Raw genomic sequence first — 27237 nt, 5'->3', positions numbered from 1 at the left:
AAGAGGAGGATGAGAGAAGACAGCATGAAGGCAATGGCAGAAGGAGAAAAAGCAAGAGGAAAACTCAAGTTCAGAGACTCGGAGGCCTGATGCTCTCATCTGGCTCCACCCACTGCAGAACGTTTCATTCTCTGCTACGTTCAACACACAGATCATGTGCATGATTGCTATAAATTATAATTAAAACCCATCACATATTTATATATTTTAATGACATGAATGCATAACTATATTTGTATATTTGTTAAGTATATGATTTGATGTTGATTATATTATCATATCATATATTATTACAAAGTTACTGCTGGTTTTCCATGAGGGCGATTTCCAAAACTTCATCCAATTTTACAGATGTTGGAGAGGAAAGTTACAAATGACACGTGGGGGCATCCTCACCTGCTCTCTTGGGAAAGGAGCTTGACGCATGCAGTGTGGCCACAGTACAGGGCGTAGGCCAGGGGCGTGCTCTCATTGATGTCCCGCAGGTTGCTGTCCATGCCCAGCTCCAGCAGAGACTGCACGCACTCTGCTTTCCCCGCAGCCGCAGCCCAGTGCAGAGGGGTCCTGCAGGAGTCACACGGGACAAGCACACACGTCTGAGCTCAGGAGTGCTACGGATCACACAGCCAGCCACAACTCCTGTTCAAAGTCGACCCGAAGCAGAACAATCTAGCTATTTCCAATATGGGACTGGTGGACATTAGATGGGACTGTAGGGTGATGGCGTGTATGTGTAGGGGCCCCTCCTCTAAATATCCCTTGGTCTTCACCTGGAAGGGTTGGCCAGTTTAGGCTCTCTGTAGCGCCAATGTTTCTTCCAGGAGGAGTGAGCTAACTTCTCCTACCAGTCGTTCTCCCTACTCCTTCCCCAGTGCCAATTACGGCCACTGTCTTTAAAAAAATCCACTCAGGTGGATTTGTAAAACAGTACCTCACTGCCATTTTTTCTGTTGCGTTTCTTTAGTGAATACCAAGGTTAAACTTATGAAATATATGTTCACTTGCCATTTGAGTTTCTTTGAAATAACTCATTACGCCCTTAGCCCATTGTCTATTGTTTTTCTTACTGGTTTGCATGAGCTCTGTCTCTATATATTAAATAAATCTACTATGGGTTATACTTAAAAAAAAAACATTCTTTGCAATTTGTTATTTGATAATTTGTTAGTAACTGCTTCATAAAAAGGGTTTTAAAATCTTCATATTCCCCCCCCTTTTTTTTTCCTCAATGCTATGCATGGAAAATCACTTCCTTTTCGTAAGATTTATGTATTTATTTTGAAAGTTACAGAGATATTTTCTTTCTGGAGGTTTATCCCCCAGATACCCGCATTGGCCTGGGATGAATGTCACAGAGGCTAGAAGCCAGAAGCTTCCTCCAGGTTTTCCATGTGGGTGCCAGGGGGCCACACACTTGGACCATTTTGTACTGTTTCCCAGGCCATTAGCAGGGAGCTGGATCAGAGATGGAGCAGCTGGGACATGAAGCAGCGCCCACATGGCTTTACAAGCTACGCCACAGCAGCAGCTGCAGAAAGTCTTCAATTTTTTTAAGTTAAAAGATAAAGTATTTCCAAGTATTTAAATCTTTATTAAATTATAAAAACATTCCTTTCAAGAAAATGATAAAAAAAGAAGTCAGACACTGGGAGAACATATCTGCCAATCATACGTCCAATGAAGGGCTTATCATAAGAATATATTAAGGCCAGACCTGGGGTTGTGGCGCAGCAGGTTAAGCTGCCACTTGTCATCATCCCTGTAAGTGTACTGGTTCCAGCAGCTTCATCTCTGATCCAGCTGTCTGCTAATGCGTCTGGGAAAGCCATCACGGTGGGCTCCTCAGGAGCATGAGCACCCAGCTGGAGGCAGGCATGGAGCTAGAAATGGAACTCAAGTCCTCTACTGTGGGACAGGGGCATCCTAAGTGCTAGGCTAAACACCTGCCCTGCCTATCTTTTAAAAACTCTGAGGAGAAATGAAAGTTTGGATTATTAAACAGTGCCTGTGGTTTTCCTCCCTTTTAGGGGGAAAAGGCTTGGGTGAAAGACTGTGTTTGACAACTTGTCCTAGTGGGCATTTGGGTGCTTCTCATGTAGAGGAAATGATTTCTAAAACAGGATTTGGAGAAGCTGTTGGAGAGCCTGGCAGGGGCTGAAGGAGAGCTTGTCCTGGTTGGCTGGCTATGCTGCAAGAAGCGATGGGACCATTCCACACATAACTTTGTTAAACACTGAATAAATCTGGTGTTGGGTGATATACTTAAGTGACATGGCTTCACTATGACTTCTTCATGGGGCAGAGGAGGACCATGGTTCAGGTGACAATCCTATGAATGAGCGTCTTTCATGAAGAGAATGGCTACTCCTCCTGTCAGTCACTCTGCGAGAAGGCCAATCTGGCAGCAAGGGAGGAGGACACTGACAGTTCCTCCTGTGTTTGGCATTGTGTCTAATGACTAGGCAGAAGGGCACCCCTGAGGCAGCCCTAAGGCAGGGGGCATCCTGGGGTGGATGGAGAAGGACTGGGTTGGGGGCTACTGTGAAGGTGCTTGCACCTGAGAACTGTGAGAGCCCCCATGGCCTCAGAGTTCCCACTACACACTCTGTCAATTGGAGAGTCTCATCATGCTGTGCCATAGGCAGTAATCTTATAGCACTTAATAGGGCCATGGATATTTTCTTCAACTCAGCAATTAATCAGTCCAGGCATTTGAATGTGACAGATAAGATTTGTCATATTCCATGTGACAGAGGTTTCTAGACATCATTCATTTCAGAATCAGCAGATTCTGCCCACCTATTTAGAGAATTCATTGCCAATAAATTCAGTAGAGGCAAGGGGTGGGACATTGATCTAGGCAGGCATACTGAAGTACAACAATTCACGTTGGTGTTTTTCTGAAATACCCTTATGTGCCAGTTGCTAAGACTGACTACATCACTAGCACTGAGCATCCATGTGGGAGAGGTCTAGAAGAGCATGAGGGAAGATTTCAATCATCTGACCGAGAAGTGAGGGAAACACACAGATCACCGTTAATTACCACACCGAGAGCATTTGTGGCCAATCCTCAGTACTCAATTTCAAATTGATCTAAGTTCTCGTTCTTGGCTTTGGTTCCTGCTTCAAGACAGTCCAGCCAACACAAGAGGCTGCTCTCAGCTGTCACAGTGGCAAGGAGATAAATCCAGCAGAGACCAGCTGTGGGCTGCTGTGGCAGGAGAAGACACGTACAAGGTGCAGAAGGGGTTGGGATATCAGCAGCCAGGGAATGATTCATGAGCCATGTAAACATTCCCAGAAATATGTAAGGAGGAGAACTTGATAAAAGACTGTCCTCCCAAAAGAGACAAATGGGTCATGTATTAAAGAAAATCGTGACCTCACAAGCTGGGGAAACTTGGGACATTTAAACTGCTGCTTCGGGTTCATATGATCTGTGCTGTTCACTTTAGGTGAGTACCACAGCCTTTGAAATATAGATTTGTAATAATTTAATATCTAGGAAGACTAATTCTCTCTGCTTATTTTTTAAATGACTACTTCATTTTTCTTACGTACTTAAGTCAAGTATTTAACACATGGACATTTTGAAAAACTCAAGCAGTAATGAAGCTGAGATTCCAACCTGAATGCCTGGTTGCCTGCTGAGCTACAAGAAACATGAAACAAAATGGAGGGAGCCATTTTTCAGCATGTTAGGCACATGGCCTGAGTGCAGGGCAGTGACTGGAACCTTCTGGAGATTTTACTTCCCTTGGAGCCCTTGTAATTTTTATCCTCTGCTTGGTTTGCTTTCTTCCTTAAGGTCTGGGATAGTAGGTTTTCTTCCATAAGAATGTGGTATCACAAGATGGGCAATGTTTTATTCAGAGTTGGTTTTAAAATATTTTATTGGAAAGGCAGTGTGATGAAAAGACAGATCTATCCAGTGTTTCACTCCTCATTTGCCCAGCACGGTGAAGGGCAGGATCAAGCTGAAAGCAGGGATTTTGAATTCTATCAGTCTCCCAGGTGAGTGGCAGTGGCCCAAATCCTGGAGCCATCATCTGTTGCCTCCCAGCTAGATCAGCTGGGAACTGAGCCACAACTGGATCCCAGACACCTGCACGTGGGACACAGGTATCCCAAAGGGCATCTCGCCCTGCCAGGGATATTTTGAAGTAGGCAAAGTTTGGTTCTGCCCATTCTGACACATGTTCCCTCTCTTTATGGCCACTTCACCTTGCTTCTTATCTATTTTGACTTTCTCAGCTGCTCAGGATCAATGCTTACTCTGAGGAAAATATCTTTCTTCCATGATTTATGGTGAATGAAGTCATCACATAATGAACTCCAGATTCTGAGAGCCACGTGAAACCCAAACAGTCTTTGCCAGTGTCCCTTCTGGGTATAAGTTGGTGGCTATGTTTGTAGTTTTACTAAAGAGAGTTAAACACACACACACACACACAGAGTATGCAAGCCTTACTCTATATCCATGAGCTCTACATTGCTGGATTCAATTAAGCATGGATCAAAAATACTTGAAAAGAAATTGTGGGCCCAGTGTGGTAGCCTAGCAGCTAGAGTCCTCTCCTTAAAAATGCCAGAATCCCATATGGGCACTGTTTCTAACCCCAGCAGCCCTGCTTCCCACCCAGCTCCCTGCCTGTGACCTGGGAAAGCAGTCAAGAATGGCCCAAAGCCGTGGGACCCTGCACTGGCGTGGGAGACCTGGAAGAGCACCAGGCTTAGGATTGGCTCAGCTCCAGCCGTTGTGGCCGCTTGGGGAGTGAATCATCGGATGGAAGAACTTCCCTCTGTCTCTCCTCCTCTCTGTATATCTGACTTTCTAATAAAAATAATCTTAAAAAAAAAAAAAAGAAATAGCATCAGGGCTGAACATGTATAACATTTTTCTTGCCATCATTAGCCAGTGTAGTACAATAACTATTCACATAGGATCTACACTGAGTTAGGTGTTATAAGTAATCTAGAGATGAGTTAAAGTATATTCTAGGACACATATGGGTTGTATGTAAATACTACAATTGAAAGGTTTTGATATAAGAAGGCGTAGGTGGGGATAGGTCAAGGGGAGTTCCTGGAACCAGCCCTGACTCCAGACACTGAGTTATGACTATACTTATTTTCAATAGTCTGGTTATTCTGTTTTTCTTACATTTCCATTGACTCAACACTTAGCCAAAACAAAGCTTAGATAAACAGGCCATTGTGGGTGAAAATTTCTGAGTCTAGGAGATGATTCAAATTTTCATTTAGGATCCAGCATTGAAGTATAGTGGGTTAGCTGTCACCTGCCACATTGAAATTCCTTATCGAAGCACCATTGCTTGGATTTCCTGCTGCCCCACTTCTGATCCAGCTCCCTGATAATGCACCTGGGAAAGCATCAGAAGATGGCCAAAGTACTTGGGTTTGTGCCATTTACATGGGAGATTTGGAAAGAGTTTCTGGTTCCTGTATTTGGCCTGTGCCAGACCTGGCTTTTATGGTCATTTGGGGAGTAAAACATAGGATATAGTTTTCTGTCTCTCCCCATCCCTCTCTATGTTCCAGCTTTCAACTGAATGAATATATTTCTAAAAACTTCATTTAGTTGCTAACTTGCTTGGAGATAAATCTTTTTATCTTTGGGGCTGGCTTCCTTTTAGACTGTATCATATGCCTTTGATGATGGAAAGAAAAAACCCACAAAAACTGATAAGATCTCATCTAATTTTTTGAACCCAATCATTCTGAATGCTCAGCCTGCATGATTCTATTCTTTGAGTGACACATTTTGCCAAGCTTAAGACGTGATGCGGGGACAAAGGAAAAAAAAATAATCTACCATGCAGAACAGAAAGGGCATCTAGCAGGAAGCCGGTTTTCAAGAAGCCCTGTGAGAACACTAAACACCCTCAGCAAAAAGTGGAAAATCTGACAGCCCTGTTCACTCACAGTGCTTCTCTCCATAACAAGGATTTTCCCCTGCGCTCATTAAGAGGGAGCTCTCCTGACTGCTACAAGCACATGTGCGTTACTGGAAGTGTGATCTAGCTGTCCAGGCTAACTCCTTCAACGTCTTTAAGATCACTATTTGGAGAAGGTGACTTGCGGCAGTGCCCTCGACCTTCTGGGTTGCTAGGTTACCTGTCATCCACATCCAGAGCCTGCAGGTGACACTCAGGGACTCGGGCCAGTTCTGTGATGATGTCGCTGAAGCCGGCGGCCGCAGCGATGTGGACACATGTCTTCCCGCTCTCGTCGTCGTAGTTGACGATGGAAGGGCCCTGCGGATGGCTCAGAATGATGGAACACAGGATTCTGTTTCCACTCTGGAAAACAGCAACATACAAATCCCATTACCACAAAATCCACTGCTCTTCCCTGTCTATACATGTTTAAGTCAAGTGCAAAGTAAAAAATAACCCCCCCCCCAAAAAAATGCACACAGAGAAAAGCAAAAGGAAACTAGAAAATGTATACTATACAACAGATCGAAAACAGCGTATCCTGAAAAAAAGTTTTTGTGTGTGCCAAAGCCTTCAGGGATTTTGTTTTCCCATAACAGCTCATTGCTTCTCCCAGTTAGCAGGCTTGACATAAGAGGGAGTGCAAGTATGAGTGCCCAAGCCCAGGGCAGGCAGGATACATAGGCCTCCTGAGCAACCACTGGCTACGTAAAATACACCGCTGGAACTTCCAAGCCCATGTTATCAGCCTTTCTATAGTGCTTTCACCGGATTACCACATAAACATATTTAAAAATAGGTCTGAAATACATCCCCAATAGTCAAGAGGTACTCTTTTTTGAAAGCACTTGTCATTCCAGAAGGACGACACAGCAAAAAGAGTGTCAGCTCAGTGAGTATGTTATTTTTGTGTACGCTTTCCTAGAAGAGTCAGGGAATTCAGGTTGCCAAGGTGACCCGCAAGGCAAGCGCTGTCTCAGTTTCCCATCTCATGAAGAGGATGTGGCAAACACTAAGTCCCACTCTTCCCGCTCTCTTCCGCCTCTGTGCCTGACCCTTGGGAAGAGTCATTCGGGAGTGGTCAGCTGGGGTAGGGACTGCCACCCAGCACCCTGAAGCCAGTCTCTTGGGGGTCCTGGTGGGCCACTCCCAGGCAGCAGATGTCTTGGGAGCTGTGATGCTATAGATAGCCTCTCTGAATAGAAATGAAGGAGGCCCCTCTCCCCTGCTTTATGGCTTTCCCTCAACATGCGCTTCAAAAAAAAAAAAAAATCCTCATTTTAAAATTTTCTTTTCTTTTTTTTTTTTTTTAAGATTTATTCATTTTATTACAGCCAGATATACACAGAGGAGGAGAGACAGAGAGGAAGATCTTTTGTCCGATGATTCACTCCCCAAGTGAGCCGCAACGGGTCGGTGCGCGCCGATCCGAAGCTGGGAACCAGGAACCTCTTTCGGGTCTCCCACTCAAGTGCAGTGTCCCAATGCATTGGGCCGTCCTCGACTGCTTTCCCAGGCCACAAGCAGGGAGCTGGATGGGAAGTGGAGCTGCCAGGATTAGAACCGGTGCCCATATGGGATCCCGGGGCTTTCAAGGCGAGGACTTTAGCCGCTAGGCCACGCCGCCGGGCCCAAAATTTTCTTTTCTTAAAAAATTTTAAGTGGGTAGGATAGATAGATCTATGAGAGGGAGCGAGAGAGAAAGAGAGAGCAAGCAGCTGGCTGATTTCCTACCTGCTGGTTCATTATTCAAATGCTGGGATTGGATCAGACTGAAGCTGGAAGCCAAAAACTCAGTCCATGTCCCCCATATAGATGGTAGGGATCCAGCAACTTGAGTCATCACCTGCTGTCTCCCTGGGGGCATACTAGAACTTGAAACCAGAGTTAGGACTTGAACCCAGGAACTCTGACATAGGGTCACCTGATATAGGATCACAAGCATTAGGCTAAATGCCTGCCCCTTTCAGAGGCCTTTTGTGGTTTGTTTGTTTGTTTGTTTGTTTGTTTTTGGTGAATTCCTGGGTCTCTGTCTTGATCCCACTTATATTGTTATCACTTGTATTGTTCTTTTTTTAGATAAGATGCTCCATGGAACAAGAGCCATGGCTACATTGCTAAGTTGGGAGAGGTCTATGACCTAGGACTTTTCTAAGTTGTTCCATGTAATTATGATCCTGACAACAATCCCATGAGGTGTGTGCTGTTAATACACCTGTGTTGTGGAGGTTGGAAAGTGAAGGCACAGAGGGACTAACGCAGCTGCCCAAGGTCACAGCTAAGAATCAAATCAGCAGAGCCAGGCTTGACAGTTCACACATGTCTTGGCTTACCACTTTGTTCATCTGTCTCTGGTCAAAGGGATGGTCTGTCTATTTGCCCTTACACATTTGTCCTGGGGAAACTAAAGTGACAACCGCTTGGTCCCACTTATGAGACCTATGACTGTGACACTCATTTTGCTAACTCAGGCTGTCTTTAAAGGGAGACATTATTCACTTTCTTTTTTACTTTTCAAAAAACATTTTTTTTAGGGCTTCTTTATTTCTTTGACAGGCAGAGTTCTAGAGAGGTCGGGAGAAAGAGATGGAGAAAGGAAGACAGAGAGAAAAAGAGAGAGTGTGCGAGCATTTTTGTCCAGTGACTGACTCCTCAAACAGCTGGCTGAAATCAGGAGCCAGCAGTTCCATCCAGGTATCCCATGTGAGTGGCAGGGGCCCAAGTGCTTAGCTCAACTGCTGCTGCTTTCTCAGGTGAGCTAGCAGGGAGCTGGATTGGAAATGGACTGCAGGGACTCAGGACTCGAGCCAGGTTCATAGTGGATGTCAGTGTTGCAGGCAGTGGGTTAACCCATCACATCACAATCCCAACTCCATACTTCCTATTTTGGAAATTTTATTTATCTATCTGAGAGACAGGATTGGGGAGATGAAGAAAGTGAGAGGGAGGGAGGGAGGAGAGGAGGAAAAAAGAGAACGAGAGGAAGAGAGGAAGAGAGGAAGAGAGAGGGAGAGGGAGAGGGAGAGGGAGAGAGAGAGAGATATGTGCTGGCTTACTCTTCAAATGCCTAACAACCAGGACAGGACTGGGCCAGGTCAAAGCCAGGGACTTAGAACTCCTTCTGGGCCTCCAACATTGATGGCAAGGGCCCAAACCCTCAAGCCATTTTGCACTGCCTTTCCAGGTGCATTAACTGGGAGCTGGATCAGAAGTAGAGATTCTTATATGCGATGTGGGTGTCCCAAGCAGCAGCTTCACCCTCAGGGCCTTAAACTCTCCAAGTTTCTCCAAGGAAGGCTGCTGTGGTGCATTCTCATGGGAATTGGAGGGAAGCCTGTGGAGAACTGGTTTGTAAGTCATGGTCCAGGCTGGTGGTCCTCTCCTTAGCCTGAGCCTGAGGGTCAGACCTGGGAAGCCAGGCAAGGTCACAGAAACCAGCAAGTCCCAGCAGGGAGGCCTTGAGTTTGCTGCCCAGATGGGTTCTGGGAAGAATGGAGTGAGTGGTTGCATTGGATGACAATGCCAGAAGGAAGCTCCAGGATCCTGCACTGTGGCTGACATCCACTGTGGATGGAGATTTTGGATTTGTTTGTCTTTGCAGGGTTTATTTGTTTAGGTGTTACTTGCAGGTCCTCCCTAATATGATTTCTCTGAAATCCGTCAGGAGTTCTCTGAGTGCTATTTGTCTTATCTTCACCCGTCATGAAGGAGGAGAGCTAGGCAAGGCTGACTCACAGAAAGCCTTGCCAAGAGAAAAGTTGACTTAAAGTGCAGTAACTGAGCTGCAGGCACTTGATAAAAACAAGATTGCAGTATTCCAGTTAAAGATTTTGTTTGTTGTAGGTGACCCTGGAGGGAGTCTGGTAGGAGAGGGAGGATCAGCTGGTTTATTGCGCACATGTCTGAGGAATTTGTTCTCTTGTGACTCCTCAGAGGCAGCGCCCATCTCCTTACTTCCCTTAAATGTCACAGTATGTTTGTACTGAATAGAACCGGGAGTTAGGCCCCAACATCTTATTTTAGAGGTACTAAGAAGGACAAACATAATTGTAGTGTTTTGAGGCAGTGGCCTTTGGGGAGTGATCAGACTGGATTAGGTCACTGGGGTGGAGCCTCCATAATTGAATCCTGCTGGCTTTCCAAAAAATAAATAAATAAATAAAAGGGAGAAAGACCACATACAGGCAGACACACAATCACCCTGTCTCTGAGATCCCCCATGCTGCCTTGGCCAGCAACAGTGATGTCACCAGGCCCAAAGCCCTGGGGCCTGCCTAATCGTGGACTTGAACTTCCAGATCATACACAAAAATAAATCTCTTTATTTTTGTCTTGTTTGAGAGGTGGAGAGATGAAATATTCTCTTTTCTTGATTTACTCTCACTCAAAAAGCCTGCCTTGGCTGAGCTTGGGGCAGGTGGAAGCCAGGAATTGGGATATCAATCCAGGCTTCCCATGTGGGCTTCTATGTGAACTCAAAATCTCTTGAGCCACCCCTGCTGCCTACCAAGCTCCACACTGGCAGGAAGCTGGCGTCAGAAACAGGAGCTGGGGATGGAAACCAAGTATTCCAACATGGGGTATGGAATGCCAACTAAAACAGTTTTTAAATAAAGCCTCTCTAGGTGTTTTTAGTAACAAAAAACTAACCTACATTACTTATTTTGTGATGGCAACTCTATAAAGCAAAGACCAGTGCTTTAGCCTCTATGTTAGAGTGAAACTGGCTCTGGGTGATTGTATTACATGAGAAGACCAATCTGGTCCATCAGTTAAGCTGGAGCCAGATCCTTTAAACTAGAAAGAGGGTAAGCAACAGGAAGCTCCGTGAGTTTATTGAGCATAAGCATTCGAGAACGCATGGCTTGGGGTTCACTAGAACATCTCTGAGCTTTGAGATCATCCATCCAACTAGTTAGCTCTTAGGACCCAGGCTTTTATCTTGACTTGGACCCAATACCCTGGAGCTGACTCTCCTGGAAGCAAAGCAGAAGTTAGAAATGGTGGGAGAGTAGCCCATCTGGGGAGTGAATTGGAGGATGGAAAATCTTTTCTCTGTGTCTGTCACTGTAAACCTGCCTTCTATATAAAAAATGAATAAAATCTTAAAAAAAAAAAAAACGGTGGGAGTGGGTGGGATACAGTGGCCCTTGGCTGCTGCTGTTTTGTTTTATTGATAAATGGATGCTTACTTGGGAAAAACAATCTCCATTCTTGCTGTGCTAGTACATGACAGGGGTCTCTGCTTCTTGTCTCACAGGATTAAGTCTCCTGGATAGCTCTGCATTGTCTTTGCTAAACCTGTGGCTAGGAAAATCTTCCGGCTGCAATGAAGCCTAACAAAGGGCAACTTTCAAGAAATACTTGCTGAGCAGTGAATAAATACGTGAGTGCAATGAATATCACAGACTAGAAACAAAGCGAACAGCTGCATGCTACCCATCCTTTCTGGCTTCTCTTTTATCTCATTACCACCTCCCCTACGGCCCTTGCTACTTTTTCTCTTCTTTCTGTATGTGTATTTCCTTGGAGCGGAGTTCCTGTTTGCCCAGTCTCCTTGTCTACATCTGAGCTTTAGGGAATGGACACATGAAAACTGTAACCTAGGTGACATGCCGAAGCTACAGCTTCCTAGACACTTCCAAGCACTTGCACCCAGGGTGATGGGGTTAGCTCTGAAACGCTGATTCATTCTTTGTGGACTCTGGGCTTCTATGACTAATGGGGGTTCCCTCTTCTTCGAACATTGGGTTATGTGGCGTGGCTTCCTGTGTGGGCACTGGATAGACACAGGTGAGGCTCAGCCTCCTGGTGTGCTCATTGCCCTTCTTGGGAACTCAGGGTTTAGACTCAGACAGTCCCTTCACTTGAAGATTCTCTCATGTTATGAACTGGATTCACTGGGGTATGGTGTATATAATTCTCTGTTGGCAATTATTTGGCTTATTTCCTGACACAGTGCAAAGATTAGCCCAGATCAGCTCCCTCTATATGTGTAAGTCTTGGCCACCCAGGAAAGAGAAGGGTTTCATGCTGCAACAAACCAGCCTCAGATATTAGGAACATGAAGGGTATAATGAAGAGCTTCAAAGGGCTGCAAATGCAGGTGTGTTTCATTTCCTAAAAAATGTTAACACACACTGAGTGTGCAAACAAAAAATGTTTGATATTAGTGCAGTTCTTGGATTTCTGTTTTCCCTAGAAAAGTGTGCTGAAAGAAAAGTGCTGCTGAGGAAGATCACACGGGGGAGGGAGCTAGTGGTGGGATCTGAGGGGTGGTGGAGCCCTTGTCCTCCTTACTGACCTGCCACAAGGCCCAGAATTCCTATTATCAGAGCTGTTCCTTAGTTGGAGGTATTGTGCTTCTGGAAAGCTGGTTTATACTGAAAATATTATTTCTGGACTCATCTTAGATCCTACAGAGAAGTGATGTGACAAAGCAAACTGACTACCCTGCCCCAACTCTAAAGAGACAGATGGGCAGACACAGGAGATCACAGAGCAGGAAGCTGGGTGGGAACCAGTGCTGGAGTAGTTGATGAACTGCTGGAGGGTGGGTAAGGGCAAGACTAGAGTTTCAACTCCAGGGAGATCCAGTCTTGGAGGCAGGAGAGCATGTCTTTTTGAGTTTTGCCTATGGAGCCTGCCCAGATTCTCACAGCTAGTATCGGAGAAAAATTCCTTTCTGCCTCTGGCAGAGATGGGGGTGGTTTGTGTGTGTGTATGTGTGTGTGTGTGTGTGAGAGAGAGAGAGAGAGAGAGAGAGAGAGAGAGAGAGAGAGAGAGAGAGAAAGGATGCACTTTGCCATGGGCCTGCACTCTGGAGAAACTGGCCAGCCTGAGGTGGAGCTGCTGGCGTCGGGTCAGGGCCTAACTGGCCTGGGGGACGGGAAACACTCAGCTCTAGCTAGCTCCAGGCTTCCACATGGGAGGCAGGAGGTAGCCACCTCCAGCTCATTCTGCCTTGTCTTGTCCCACTTAAGGGAGAATAAACACAAACCAAGAAGCCCTTGTAGTGTTCACATTCAACAGGCATGGGAAAGACTCCCTATGCTTGAGATCCGATCACAGGACCCTAGAATCCTTCCCTTCCCCTTCAATTACTTCACTAGAAGTTCCTTGTAATTATTACATCATGTCAGGCTCTCAAGGGAAATTATAGGCATACTAAAATACAAAAACCAAAAGCAGTTTGAAGATGCACAGCCAGTATTAGAATCAAATATGGTGGGGTTAGAATAGTCAGATTGGGAATTTAAAGTTACCATGATTTAAATACTAAGGGCTCTAACAGATAAAGTGGACAGTATGAAAAAAAATATCATGGAAAATATAAGCAACAAAATGGGAATCCTAATAAGGAATCATAAAGGCATGTTAGAGATAAAAACCACTGGAAGAAACAAAGAAAGCCTTTGACGCGCTCTAGTACACTGGATATGGCTCAGGAAAAGAATTCGTGAACTTGAGAATAGATCAACACAGAAGCTGCCAAAATTAAAAAGAAGAGAGATTGAGAAAGAACAAATATTGAAAAAATCCAGAACAGAACATGCAAGCAATGGTATGACAAATGACTAAAGAATGTAACAGTGGGAGTACCAGAGACAAGAACAGGAAAAAGGGAGAAAAGAAATGTTTGAACGATGACTGAGGACTTCCCCAAATGAATGTTAGCTCAGAGAACCCTAAGAAGGACAAACACCAGAAAAACAACACCTTGGCATGCCATTTTGAAACTACAGAAAATCGAGATTCAGAAAATGGGATGAAAGTTGCCAGAGGACAAAAACCACTTTCTGTGCAGAAGAGAAAAGGGGAAGAATTACATCCAACTTCGCACAAACTGTAAGCAAGCAGAATGGAGTGAGATGTTCAGTGTTGAGAAAAACATCCCATCAATCTATATAAAGATGCTTCAAAAAGCTTGTAGAAAAATGGACTTGAAAATAGCATTCAAGTTAAATTTATATCAAGTACTTAGCCTAAAGTTTGATATGCTTATGTCCCACATCACATCACAATTCCAGGGTTGGATTCGTGCCTAAACACTGCCCTGGGAGGCACTGATAATGGATCAAATAATTGGATTCCTGCCACCCACATGACAGAACTGGAAATTCATTCTCTCTCTTTGAGGTATAAATATATATATATTTATTGTTAAAAAAGTAAATATTTTTTTCATAATGTACATCTTCCATGAACATTGAAGATTGCTTGTAATTTTATACCCCATGAATTATTCAAAAGAAGAGAAGAAATAAATTCTTTCTCAGACAAATCAAGACTGTGTAATTCTGGCAAAAGAATAAACAAATGGATTAATACAGCAGAATAGGCAGCCCAGAAATAGACCCACAAGTGTATATCAACTTTGACTAAGGAATACAGGCAATACAAAAGAGGAAAGTTTGACATTTCAACAAATGGTGCTGAAGTAACTGGACATTTATACACCAAGAAGAAAACAAAGAAATGAAGGCAGGAAGAAACTTGACACAGCCCTTATAATTTCATAAATATGATTGAAAACCGAACTTCCATAATATTGAGGATAAAAGGGAGATGAGACCTAGACAGACTTTGTAGAACCCTGATCAGCTGATGTAATTGTGAGTAGTCAAGAACATGACCATGCAAGATTGGAATGGGGGTGTAGGCTCTACTTGGTGTTAGATCAGATGAAACCAAGCCATGGGGCCTTTTGCGGGGGAAGACAAGGGAGCATGATACAGGGCCATTGACTTGTTGGAGAGCACCGCCAGCCACCAAAGAACCCAAGAATTTACAGCAGATGCCCAACTTGGTTTACGTCATGGGCCTGATGTTTCAAATCTGTCCTGCTTTGGTTATCTGGGTCAAACACAAAGGCTTGATTATTTCTAAGTACTGTAGCTTTAAGTGTGATCTGGCTGTATGGCCCACGAGAAAAGCAGGAAGCTCACTGAAGGGGACACACATGAAAACAGGAATTGGTTCATTCCAGAGGTGCACAGTGCCGATTCTGTGTTAGAAATGAACGAAATGGCTGGAGAGGGCAAGTACAAAGTGACATTTGGAATTACCCTGAGCCTTTGTCGTGTAAAGATACAATTTCTGAATTATGCTTCTGACCACAGGGAAGGGGGGGGAGTTCACACTTCCTGTTGAGCTGTGATTCTTCATCGTTTGGAGGTCCTCATTGAGGAACTGAAGAAAGCTAATGGGCTCCTTAGAGACTTGAGCAACAACATGCACCTGCCACAACTGAGTATGCTTGTAGGGTGCTAGAAGGCACCTGCCTCGTAATAGTTCCACCTCCATTGCCACATGCATAGAAGGTTCTCAAGAATTATTTACTAAGCAATTGACTAAACAGAAGAGTAAAGCATTATGGTTACACAACCATGACCAGAATGCAAACAGCTTAGGTAGAAGCACACAAATCATGAGCACCTGTTACTATGAATTCATGTATAAGGGTGGCTCTCAACCCAGGTTGAGCATTTTCATCTCCTGAGCACTGGGGAAGGGACTGGGCAGAAGGAACTTTGAAAACTATTGCTACTCAAGTCTCTGAATAGCTGAATGTAAGCATTAGGGCCTGGTATAAGTACTGGTTAAAAGCATTTCAGATAGTTCTTATGTGCCGATAATACCCAAGATAACATGGCAGGATAAAGCTATCTCTTCAAGGGAAGCAGCAGTTGGATGCTGCACCCCACATCAGGGGGCCTGGGTGCCTGGGTTGGAGTTCTGCCTCTGTTCGGATTCTAGCCTCCTGCTAATACATACTCTGGAAGGCAGCAGGTGATGCTTAAGTAGTTAGGCTACTGTCACTCTTGTAACAGACCCACATTGAGTCGCTGGCTGCTGGCTTAAAAAAATATTTAGCAATAAGCATGCTAACCAAGTTTAATGAAAGGAACACATTTAACAGACCGGGTGGATGTTTCAACAAAGAACTGAGAACTCGGTGTACTTTCTAACTAGAGCTTCTACAGATATGGGTATGAGTCCACCATTTCTTCCCCCGCCCCATTGTGGGATCACTGGGCATGCAGGAAAGGCTCCTGGCTTTGACCTGACCTATTTCTGGCTGTTGTGAGCACCTGGGAGAGTAAAATAGTAGAAGAAAGGGCTCTGCCCATGTCTGTCTGTCTGTCTCTCTTTCTCTCTTTTTAAAGAGATTTGTTTATTTTTATTGGAAAGTCAGATATACAGAGAGGAGGAGAGACAGAGAGGAAGATCTTCCATCCGATGATTCACTCCCCAAGTGACTGCAATGGCTGGTGCTATGCTAATCGGAAGCCAGGAGCCAGGAACCTATCCAGGTCTCCTACGCGGGTGCAGGGTCCCAAGGCTTTGGGCCGTCCTTGACTGCTTTCCCAGGCCACAAGCAGGGAGCTGGATGGGAAGCGGGGATGGGAAGCAGGGCCACCGGGATTAGAACCAGGACCCATATGGGATCTGGGTGCGTTCAAGGCGAGGACTTTAGCTGCTAGACCATCGTGCTGGGCCCTGACTATTTCTCACAGTGCATTAGCAGGAAGCTGGATTGAAAGCAGAGTAGCCAGGACTCACACCAGAACACTGATACGGGATGTGGACATTACAGGCAGTGGCTTAATGTGCTGCACAATGATGCCTCTTTCCTTGTCCTCTAATACTGGGCAACTGTTGTCCAATCAAACCCAGGTTACTGAATGCAAACTCTGGTCTAGTAAGTTGAGTATGTGTTTTTATGATTTTATCAAATTGATTCTTAGATGATAAAAACAGGAGCTACCACCCCCAGAAAACCCAACTCAGAAGGTCAGGGAAGCGGGTGTTTCACAAGCACTTCTGGCAATTTCATGACAAGGTCATGTCTAGGGCACAGCTCTAAACTAGGATGGGGAGGGGAAGGGGAGTCAGAGTTACCTGGAGTGACTTTTTTTTTTAAAGATTTATTTATTTTATTACAGTCAGATATACAGAGAGGAGGAGAGACAGAGAGGAAGATCTTCCTTCCGATGATTCACTCCCCAAGTGAGCCGCAACGGGCCAGTGCTGCGCTGATCCAAAGCCGGGAACCAGGAACCTCTTCCAGGTCTCCCACGTGGGTGCAGGGTCCCAAAGCTTTGGGCCGTCCTCAACTGCTTTCCCAGGCCACAAGCAGGGAGCTGGATGGGAAGTGGAGCTGCCGGGATTAGAACCGGCGCCCATATGGGATCCCGGGACGTTCAAGGCGAGGACTTTAGCCGCTAGGCCATGCCGCCGGGCCCAACCTGGAGTGACTTTTAAAGATGTCTATACACACATGCAAGATGTCAAGAATCAGAATGCAGGACTGTACTGAAAATGCTTGATTCTGATGTGACTCTCAGAAACATCTGGCTGGGCAGAAAAGTGGCAGAGTCAGGGGAGGGTGGGTGACTAAATACCGAAAGTACATAGGACAGTCCCAAGGGGGAGGTGGAGGTGGCATAAAAACAAGCTTTGCTCCCCCTTGGTTCTGCCCAGGATTGGCTCTGCTGCAGCAGAACTGAAGCTCACACTTCAGGGGAAACACAGAGCACTGTGCACATCACACCTGTGCTCCCGCCCCATCAAGCACATGGGGGCAGGCCTGAAAGCCCCAGGTGCCACCTCCACCGTACTTGGCACACAAAAGTGCCCAGTGAAACCAAGGGTGGGGCAGCGGAAGTTGCTCTCCTGGACATCTGGCAGCTCCCCAAGGATGCCCTGAGTGGGCCAACGGAAATAAGCAGCAGAGACATGGGTGCTGAGGCATCAAGACCGGCAGGTTTGCTGGAGGCGTGCCTAGGACTATGCGTGGAGGAAGGGCCAGGCAGGCAGTCACTCCCCTTGGACGTGGATGGCACTTCAGTCCATGCTAGTCGGTTTTGCTGTTCCCACTCCCCCATTCTCAGTTCTGCTGCTTTTGGACAACAGGTTTCTTGGGCTGGATTTCTCTGGTTGTTTGTACTCTCCTTCTGGAGAGCTGTGCAGGAGCACAAGGTTCTATTCTCATTGTTCAGCGTAGGATTCGGGATCACCTGGGATGACGTTGCTGTGGAGGATGTAGAAGGAAGAAGAGGGAGTCATGAGGCAGAGACTGCGGGGATTGCCCTAGCAGTAGTCCTTTGAAAGTTTATCCTGGGACACAATAGCCAGCCTTGAGATGGGAGGAAAAGAGGGCATGGGTGTGCACGAATAGGTGTCCCTGTGTGTCCACATGCACATGTACCAGGAGAGGTTCTGTGTGTTATTCCATAGCTGCTCCCCTCTGCATGTTGGTAGGGTTTCATCTAAACAACTGATATATAACTTCAGAATGACAGTGTTGCTAGAAAAGATAGGCAGGGAGGGGGCAGGCATTGGGTTGAGCATTTAAGAAACTGATTTGGTGGATGGGTAGGTAAGTGAGGTCTGTGGGTTAAGTGATGCCTTGGAATGCCTGCATCCCACATCAGAGTGCCTGGTTTGAATCCCAGCTACTCCCCTTCTGATTCAGCTTCCTGTTAATGTGTCTGGGAGGTGCAAGATGATGGTGCAAATATTCAAATTCCTGTCATCCAGATGAAAGACCCGGATGGAGTTCTTGGATCCTGACTTTGGCTTGACCCAGCCCTGGCTATTGTGAATATTTGGGAAATAAACCAACAGATGGAAGATTTCTCTATGTCTTAGTCTATATTATTTTGCTACTGTGGCTTTTTAATAAATCACCAAGTAAGTCTTGAAAAATTAAAGATATCATGTGGGACATGACACCCTCATTCCATATCTGAGTTTGAGTCCTGACTTCGCTTCTAATTCCAGCTCCGTGCTAGTGTGTACCCTGGGAGAGAGTATGGGGCCTCAAGGCCTTGGGTCCCTGCTATCGCCTTCATGGGTGGACCCAGAGGGAATTCCTAGTTCCTGACTTTGAGTGGCCTAGCCCTGACTTTTGGCATCTGGGGGCATGAACAGTGGTTGAGAGCTCTCTGATTTATTGTCTATTTCTGTCTGCCTTCCAAATAAATAAGTACATAAAATTTTTGACAATTGAACAAACTGAAAACAATCCATGTCTGAAGGAAAAGGCAGGGAGAAGGGTAGAGTGCAAGCACCCATGCTCCATCATACCTGTAAGTGGTGTGTCAGTGCCAGGGCTCATACCTGTGTTTCTGCCATCCTTCATGTTTAATGTACTCAGAAAATTGTTTCTACTACTTGACAGCGTTTAATGTCAAGACAAGCTGCTGGCCACCTGCTCACCTGGACCGCCCAGTGGAGGGCTGTTTTAAAGTCTTTATCCACCAGCGTGGGGTCTGCCCCTTTCTTCAACAACATCTGGGTGTGTTGAGGCCGATTGTGGAAAGCCGCCCAGTGGAGTGGTGTCATTCCCTACAAGGCAACAGTCAGAAGGGCAGAAGTGAGTACAAGTCACTGGGAAGAGGATTGCAGCTTGCACTTCCTCGCCAGCTCCCAAGAATCTGTTTGCTGTTTGTCAGTTCATTCATTCAGCCATGCCTGCAGTTAGCAGCGAGACATTGGGCTTTGTACCAGGCATAGAGGTGTTGAAGACACAAAAGTGAATGAGGTAAACATGATCTTGACCTTGGTGGGGCATGAATGCAATAGAGGAAGACAAATAACAAGGCACACAGATGAGCCACAGTGTTTTTCAGGTTGGCAAACTCCAAGAAAACTATACAGGGTGCTGTGAGGGGGTGACAGAAGGCAAGGGCTGCTCTAAGTAGGCCTTTGTGAGGATGGAGGTAGGGGTGGGGAAGAAAGCATCTAACACCAAGCCTTGGAGATGGAATAGGATTGCACTCTGGACCATGAGGGCAGGACATGATCTGACTGCTTGTCCCCAGCACTAGGAACACAGCCTGTGTAAGCAGTGCTTGAATGAATGGGCAAAGGAAAGGAGAGTGACTTGAGATAAGGTTGGAAACAGAGGCAGGGGATGCTTCTAGGAGGATGGGATTGAGATTTTCACCCTCAATAAAGCATCTAGATTTTTTTAAAAAAAAAGCAGAGACAAAGAAAAATGGGTTGTGTGTGGTTTTTATTTACTTGAGAGGCAGAAAGATTTCCCTCATGAGGCTGTTCTTTCTGTGAGAAGCAGAGAGGATAGGGGAAGAGGGAGAGGGGTGGGAGAGAGAGAGAGAGAGAGAGAGAGAGAGAGAGAGCGCGACTGACTCTACTTGCTCATTCACCAAATGTCTGGCCAGAGTTAGGTCAGGCTAACTGACAGCCAGGAACACAGTTCGAGTCTTGAGCTACCTCCCAGCTACCTTGCATCAGCAAGAAGCTGGATATGGGAGCCAAGCCAGGTACTCTGATGTGGGAAGCCAGTGACAGGACCAAACATCTGTCCAAGCCATTTGGATTTCATTCTTTTTGAAGCTTCATTTATTTTTATTAGAAAGGCAAATCTAGAGAGAGAACAAGAAACAGAGAGAAAGATCTTCTGTCTGCTGGATCACTCCCCATGTGGCTGCAATGGCCAGAGTTGAGCCAATCTGAAGCCAGGAGCTTCTTCTGGGTCTCTCACATGGGTGCAGGGTCCCAAGGCACTGCTTTCCCAGGGCACAGGCAGGGAGCTGGATGGGAAGCGGGGCTGCCGAGACATGAACCAGCACCTAAATGGGATCCCAGAACTTGCAATGTGAGGATTTAGCCATTGACCCATCACGCTGGGTCCTAAATTTCATTCTAAATTCAATAGAAAGAAAGTGATGGCTTTCAAGCAAGTATTAGTACGATGGGATTGATACTGCTGAGAAGAAATCACTTGGTGGCAGCTTGTAGAATGGAGAAGAATGAGTCAATGTGGTGAATTCCAGTGTCTTTCACGTTTTAAGTCATATAGTCCAGGTGCAATATAATGGTAAATGAGCTAATGCTGGGAAATAGTAGTTAAAGGAACCAACACGATTTGGGAGTGTATATGAGAAGATGGTTGTTCCTCCATGCCCACGCATCCCAATCACAGGAGATGTAACTAGAATGAATCATGATGAAGATGTCTGATTGACAATACAAAGCTGCTCTTCTCATTGTCATTTCTTTAGGGAACAGAAAGACAGGAGGCACTGCTCTGGCTTGCTCTGCTCCTTTCAGGAGAATGAGCCACATGGAGGAGGCGGGCCTTGTTCTAGAGCTAGTCTTGATCAATCCAGGGACCTCCAGGAGCTCTCCAGTGTGTTATCTCAATCCTCCAGACAGCCTCCTGTAAGTGTTATGGTGACTTCTACCCTGTTTTCTGTTCCTGTAAGTGTCATGGTGACTTCTACTGTTTTCTGTTCCTCCAGTGGACACGGTCAGGTGGCAACTGCAGACACAGGCAGCTGTGTGGCTGCATCTGGGAACCAGGACCAAAGCCATGGAAAATCCCTTCAGGACTGGCCTAACAAATAAAACCCCTATGATCATCCTTGCTTTCTCTTTCCTCTCCTGACACTTGAATTAGAGGAGGACAAGAGTCTAGAAGAGGCAGAGAACATGAGATCAGAAAGCTTGGTTTCCCTGGTGATGAGCGAGCAGAAGACCATGCTGCCAGCCAGCCCTGGACTGTGATGTGAACAGGAAATAGGTTTTTATCATGTCAGGCCCCAGAGCAACTTGGGATTGTTTGCTATAGTGGTTAGCCAGCCATGTCAGGTGCAGTTGTTCCTTGTTTTATAGAAGCAGAGGCTGGGTTCTATTGAAGTTCTGAAGGCTGTGTAAGTGAGCACGGAACTGAATCTGGGACTTGAGGTTTGGTGGTGGTGGGGGGGAACACAGAGGTTGGAATACTAAATCTCCTCAGCCAGTTTCATATTTTAAAGCCCTCAATTATGGTCTGCTTTTTACGCGTCAGGTTTCAAGTGCCATATAACCCCAAGCCTCCAGATAGACTCTTGAGTGTATTTCCCCCCCAAAATTGGTTCCACATGGAGAAGCAGGCTGGTCTAAAAGCAACGGCACGTCCAGCTCTCAGAAGGGCTCACTTTTGGTGGGGGGGACCCTTTCCCTTTTAACTGGGCTCACTGGGATCAGACATCAGAATCTCTGGGGAGTCCAGTTCTTTTCATCGTGTGCAAATTTCTCCTTTCCCATTTCTGAGTGAGTGCCGTTAGTTTCAGAAGTAAAGGCTTCAGCATGACGCACCAACTGCACTCAGAATTAAAACCATTGAATGACCTTTTAAATGACTTGGGTACCAGCGTCATGAGTTTTGGGTCCTTGTCTACCTTCCTGCACCCCTAGAGCCTGAAACAATACCGGGTACATTGTCCATACTAAACAGACACCTATTCAACGAGTGGCTTTCTAACTTTTTTGGTTGGATTGCTTTTCTTTCCTTAAATGTGGCATTGCTTTTTGAAATCATGCACCTCAGAAGGAAAAGCACAGTTGAATTCTCCTTTTGGAAAAGGATCTTGTTTAACATAATCTTTGCTACCAACTCATCAACGGAAACTTGTTCATGTTTCTCTTTTGTGCTCTTAAAGTATCTTTTGCGTCTACTGCGATCTAAGGTGAAGGCAGGTGGCAAGGACCTCACACAGTAATGTGATCCGGTGATGTGTCAATTCCGTGAGAAAATGAGTTAAATTACAGTCAACTAATGAGATATATATTTTTTTTTGGATTCAGAAACACAGTTGCCAAGCTTTAAGACTTGCCCATTGAAAACAGGAACAAAACGTCCTGTAGTCCGGCTCCTGTGTGTTTTGGCAAAGGACTGGAGTGGTGGGGGGGCACTATTACTTTTTTGTAAACTTTTTTGTAAACTTTTGGTGCTAAGAGCTTAATATGTGTTATCTCATGGACTCTCTTCCCAATAATCCTAAGTGGCAGCCAGGCGTAAGACCCATTTTACAGGTCAAGAAACTCAAGCACAGATTCACCAAGTTGCTCATTGAGTTCATGGTAGAGATGGGATTCAAATCCAGGTTTCTTTGACCCTGGAGAGAAAAATTTCCTTTTCACCCATCATGCTGGGTAAAAATGAGCTCAGGTTGTGAAAAGCTTTTCCCTTAAGGGTTTTTAGCTGGATTCAAGGTTTGCTGACTTTCTCAGGTGGGGGTTCCCCCCAAGGATAAGGTTACCTCCATACGTTATTGTATTTGGCATGGCCCTCTAGGCTCTTTCTAAAAACAGTTGGCAAAGCTTTATTTTTTGTTCTGTCTCTCACACACATATGTGTGTGTGTATGTGTGTGTATATGTGTGTGTATATATGTGTGTGTGTATATGTGTCTATATATAATATTATTTCTTTCCTCAGTCCACTCTGGAATTAGGGTGCACCTGTAGAAACAAGTGCCAATCCTCTGAATGGACTAAACCCAAGGCTTGAGTTACTTCCTTACTTCTCTAAATACTATTACAATATAAGCCATCTGAAGACATATTTGGTCAAGCGTCATTTCCTGCAGCTTTTTATTTTTTCAGTTGAGCTAATGAGAAATAAAAATAAATCCTCTTAGAGGAAATAATACGAAAACCAAAACTTTCAAAAGCAGCTGGAGGGCAGAGGTTGGCATTGCCCAACACTCTTTGGGAACTTTTTCTTACAATTGCCTCCTCCCCCTTCCTTCAGCTTCCCCGAGCCCACAGGTACTGCCCTTGTGCTCTGTGACTCTCATGAGCACCGGTGTCCCCTGCGAGCAGCTACAGAAGCCAGAGGTAAGCCATAGAGTTTAGAAGTACAGATCCTCGACAAGCTCACCGTGGGAGGCCCACTGCACTGATCACAGAATGAGTGTGCAGGAAGTAGTTACCACAAGAATGTGATTTGTGAATTGCAGCTTATCAAGGATCCCTGAGAATAGGAAATCAGTCTGTGGGCACCTGAAGGTTCCTGTATTCAAACTGTGGAGGTCCCGCTGAGAACTCTGCGGGAGCTGAACACCTTGGAGCCATTCACAAGCAGCTCACTCTGATGGCTCTGGTGACAGATACCTATCAAAGCCACCCAGAAGCACTCAAATTCAGTTAAGAAGATGAGCTCTCCAGACTGGAAGGGAGTATGGTGCTTCAGTTGACCTAGGGTTGGTTTGTAGACGACTGATGGGACTAAGTGTGTGTTGTAACTATTTGGGTGTTTGCTAGGATGCTCTTTTGCCACCTACTCAGTCTGCCTGGAGCGTAAGCCACAGCCATTTCAATTGAGAGCTTGCAAGCCCCAGCAGCTCTTAAAGTGTGTGTGTGTGTGTGTGTGTGTGTGTGTGTGTGTCTTGTTTTTACTGCACCAGAAATCTGATGTAGTGCTGGGCAGGTTTCATGTTTTCGAACTGCACTCGCAGATGTGGCTGGGGTCTTCGTGTGGCCGCTTCTTGCCGCATGGGGGGACAGATATATGGCAGAAGCTGAGAGGTCAATAATATGATTCTAAATTCTCTGAGGGATCTAGAATTCCACTGAAGACTGGTGAAGTTCTGTTGATATTTAAAAATTCACATACTCTTAATTTCTTTTTTTTTTTTAAAGGCATTTACTTTTATTGGAAAGTCAGATTTGTGGAGAGAAAGAGATCTTCCATCCACTGTATCACTCCCCAAGTGGTCACAATGGTCTGAGCTAAGCCAGTCCTAAGTCAGGAGATTCTTCTGGGTCTCCCACACGTGTGTAGGGTTTCAAGGCTTTAGCCATCCTCTACTGCCTTCCCAGGCCACAAGCAGGAAACTGGATGAAAGTGGAGCAGCCAGGACACAAACTGGCACTCGTGAAATTGCAAGGTGAGGACTTTAGCCACTAGGCTATTGTGCTGGGCCCACATACTGCTACTTTCCCAACCACTTATGATCCCTCCCCGCCATACAAAAGGTTACAAGGTCTCTCTTAGACAAAGAATTGGAAGGAGTTATATATTTTAAAACACTTTAAAAAAATTAGGCATGGATTTTGCACTATTACACATAGGGTTAATTTGTGGCCTTGGCAGTCCATATGGGTGCTGGTTGGTATTTCAGCCACTCCACTTTCCATCTCACTCCCTGCAAACACAACTGGGAAAGCAGCAGAAGATGGCTTTAGTGCTTGAGTCCCTTGCATGCAAATGCAAGACCTGGAGGAAGCTCCTGGCTTCTGGCTTAGGTTGGTCCATTTCTGGCTGGTGCCACCATTTGGGGAATAAACCAGCAGATGGAACTTAGTCTCTCTCTCTCTCCGTGTAACTCTACATTAAAAGAAACAAATAGATTTTTAAAAACTAGATGGTGTTACAAAAAGAATAATAACATTCATTTTATTTACTTTTTACCTGGAAGACTTACAGTCATAAATCAGAAAGATTAGTAGATTCCATCCCCCCCCTTTCTGTGTGTGTTTAGAGTGCTCTGTAAGCTGACCAGGACTGAAAGGGCCTGTTTTATGGCACAGTGGGTTGAGCCACTGCCTGCAGTGCCAGCACCCCCTATGGTTTCTAGTTCAGGTCCCAGCCATTCCACCTTCAGTCATTTGGAGAGTAAATCAGTAGGTGGGATTTCCTTCTCTCCCTCCCTCTTGTTTTATCTTTGATGCCATCTCTCAAGTAAATAATAAAAATAAACCTGAAAGATTATGACTGGAGATAAAAGATAATCTGATGACAGATTTTAAGATACTAGGAAGGTTTATGTATAACACTATTCTTTAAGAACTCCTTGTCCCTATAAAAATAACAAAATAATATTTCTGAATTTTCGTAAGTCTTAGCATGGAGATTTCCATAATGTAAATGAAGAGCTAACACAGGAAACCAATAAAATGAGCATAGGTCATAGAAGTATAGGAACAAATCCTAACAAGAACAGATTTAACACTGGTGCATAAATTGTTATATTTGTTTTTCATCTTTTTAAAGACTTTTTTATTTGTCCAAAGGTTGAAGTCAGAGAGAGAGAGAGCTATCTTCCATCTGCTGGCTCATTCCTTAGATGGCTGTCATAGCCAGGAGTGGCCAGGACAAAGCCACGAGCTTCACCTGAGTTTCCAGTGTGGGTGTGGGTGCCCAATCACTTGGGCTACCTCCCATGGCTTTCCCAGGTATATTATCAGGGAACCGGATGGAAAGTGGAGCAGCCAGGATACGAACCAGCATCCATATGGTCCTATGAGCAATTCAGGCCACAATGCCTGCCCCTGCTATGTTTATTTTTCAATTGGACAGAGCACCTCCATTCTTGTGGACAAAACTGCTGGCTCTCAGGGCAGGGCTGAAGCCTACAGGAGACATGAAAGTAGTGAACAAATATTTGTGGCCTGAGCACAGTAACTATTTTCCTGTTTCACACAGTTCTCTTTGGAAGGCCATATAATGATTCCACTCATTGCTTTAAATGTTCCTGGAAGATTGTGTTTTTTTTTTTCCTTCCTAGGGAGGGCTCTAAACATCAATAGAAATAAGGATTTATGTGAATATGCATTAAAGAAATAAACCACACATTTATTTTCACTGACTTCTAATTAAAAGTTAGCATCTTCTTCTGAAATAAGCCACAACCCACAATGGTGTTGACTACACTCATGATTTTGTCACCAACGTAAATTACAGATGTCTGTGTATCACATAGCTTGTACAGATACCTCAAAATGTTATTTAGCCTAGCCATGAAGGCACCCGCCACCCTCCTTTGAGCAGCAGGGTTCGATTTCAGGGTTTGGCTCTTAATTCTAACTTCTTACCAAGGCAAGTACAGGGAGGTAGTGGTGATGGCCTGGGTCCTTGAGTCTCTGCCCTCCTTGTTGGGTGGGAGACTGGGATTGTATTTTTGGCTCTCGCCTCCAGCCCTGATCCAGTCCCAGCCAAGATAGACATTTGGGGAATGAATCAGCAGATGGGAGTTCTCTGTGTGTTTTTCTGTCTCTTACATGGATCATTACTTCAAAATTGCAGTTTTTAGTTCCAACAGCAAATCTTAATGCATTAATAAAATATGCATTGTATAATTATAGATTTATTCTATGTCAATATAATTAGTTTACTTTTAATTTTTATATTTAATTTTATGAAATTGCAAGTATTTTTCTGGGAAGGGACCCATACGAGTCACTAGCACATAGACAGTGTCCATCAAACGGACATGGTATAAAGATTCCTGCTGTGGAGTCTACAAAGAACTGTAAAACTATATATTTATACAGTTATTTATTTTAAATACAGAAAGGCATGAGGAAAAAGTGCTTCCATCCATTGGATCATTCTCTAGATGGCTGCAACAGCCATTATGTGCCAGACTGAAGCTAGGCATCAGGAACCCCTTCTTTATCTCCTGCATGGGTGCTAGAGATTCAAGTTTCTGGACCACAATTTGCTGATCTCCCAAGTGCAATTTGCAGGAAGG

General features: G+C 45.1%; 1 protein-coding gene across 1 annotated transcript in view; it reads right to left on the bottom strand.

Moving 5' to 3' along the window:
- Window positions 1–27237, bottom strand: part of ANKRD55 (ankyrin repeat domain 55) — a 170571-nt gene that overhangs the window by 16775 nt on the left and 126559 nt on the right. Inside the window, exons 8-10 of the mRNA XM_058680099.1 lie at window positions 19191–19319; window positions 6142–6326; window positions 397–564 (exon numbers count right to left, since the gene is read on the bottom strand). Coding sequence (XP_058536082.1) covers window positions 397–564; window positions 6142–6326; window positions 19191–19319 — 482 coding nt within the window. The remainder of the gene's footprint in view (window positions 1–396; window positions 565–6141; window positions 6327–19190; window positions 19320–27237) is intronic.

The sequence above is a fragment of the Ochotona princeps genome, chromosome 23, assembly GCF_030435755.1.
Source record: "Ochotona princeps isolate mOchPri1 chromosome 23, mOchPri1.hap1, whole genome shotgun sequence".
Taxonomy (NCBI): Eukaryota; Metazoa; Chordata; class Mammalia; order Lagomorpha; family Ochotonidae; genus Ochotona; species Ochotona princeps.
The sequence above is the reverse complement of the archived record's forward strand: the minus strand, read 5'-3'. Positions and strand labels throughout refer to the sequence as shown.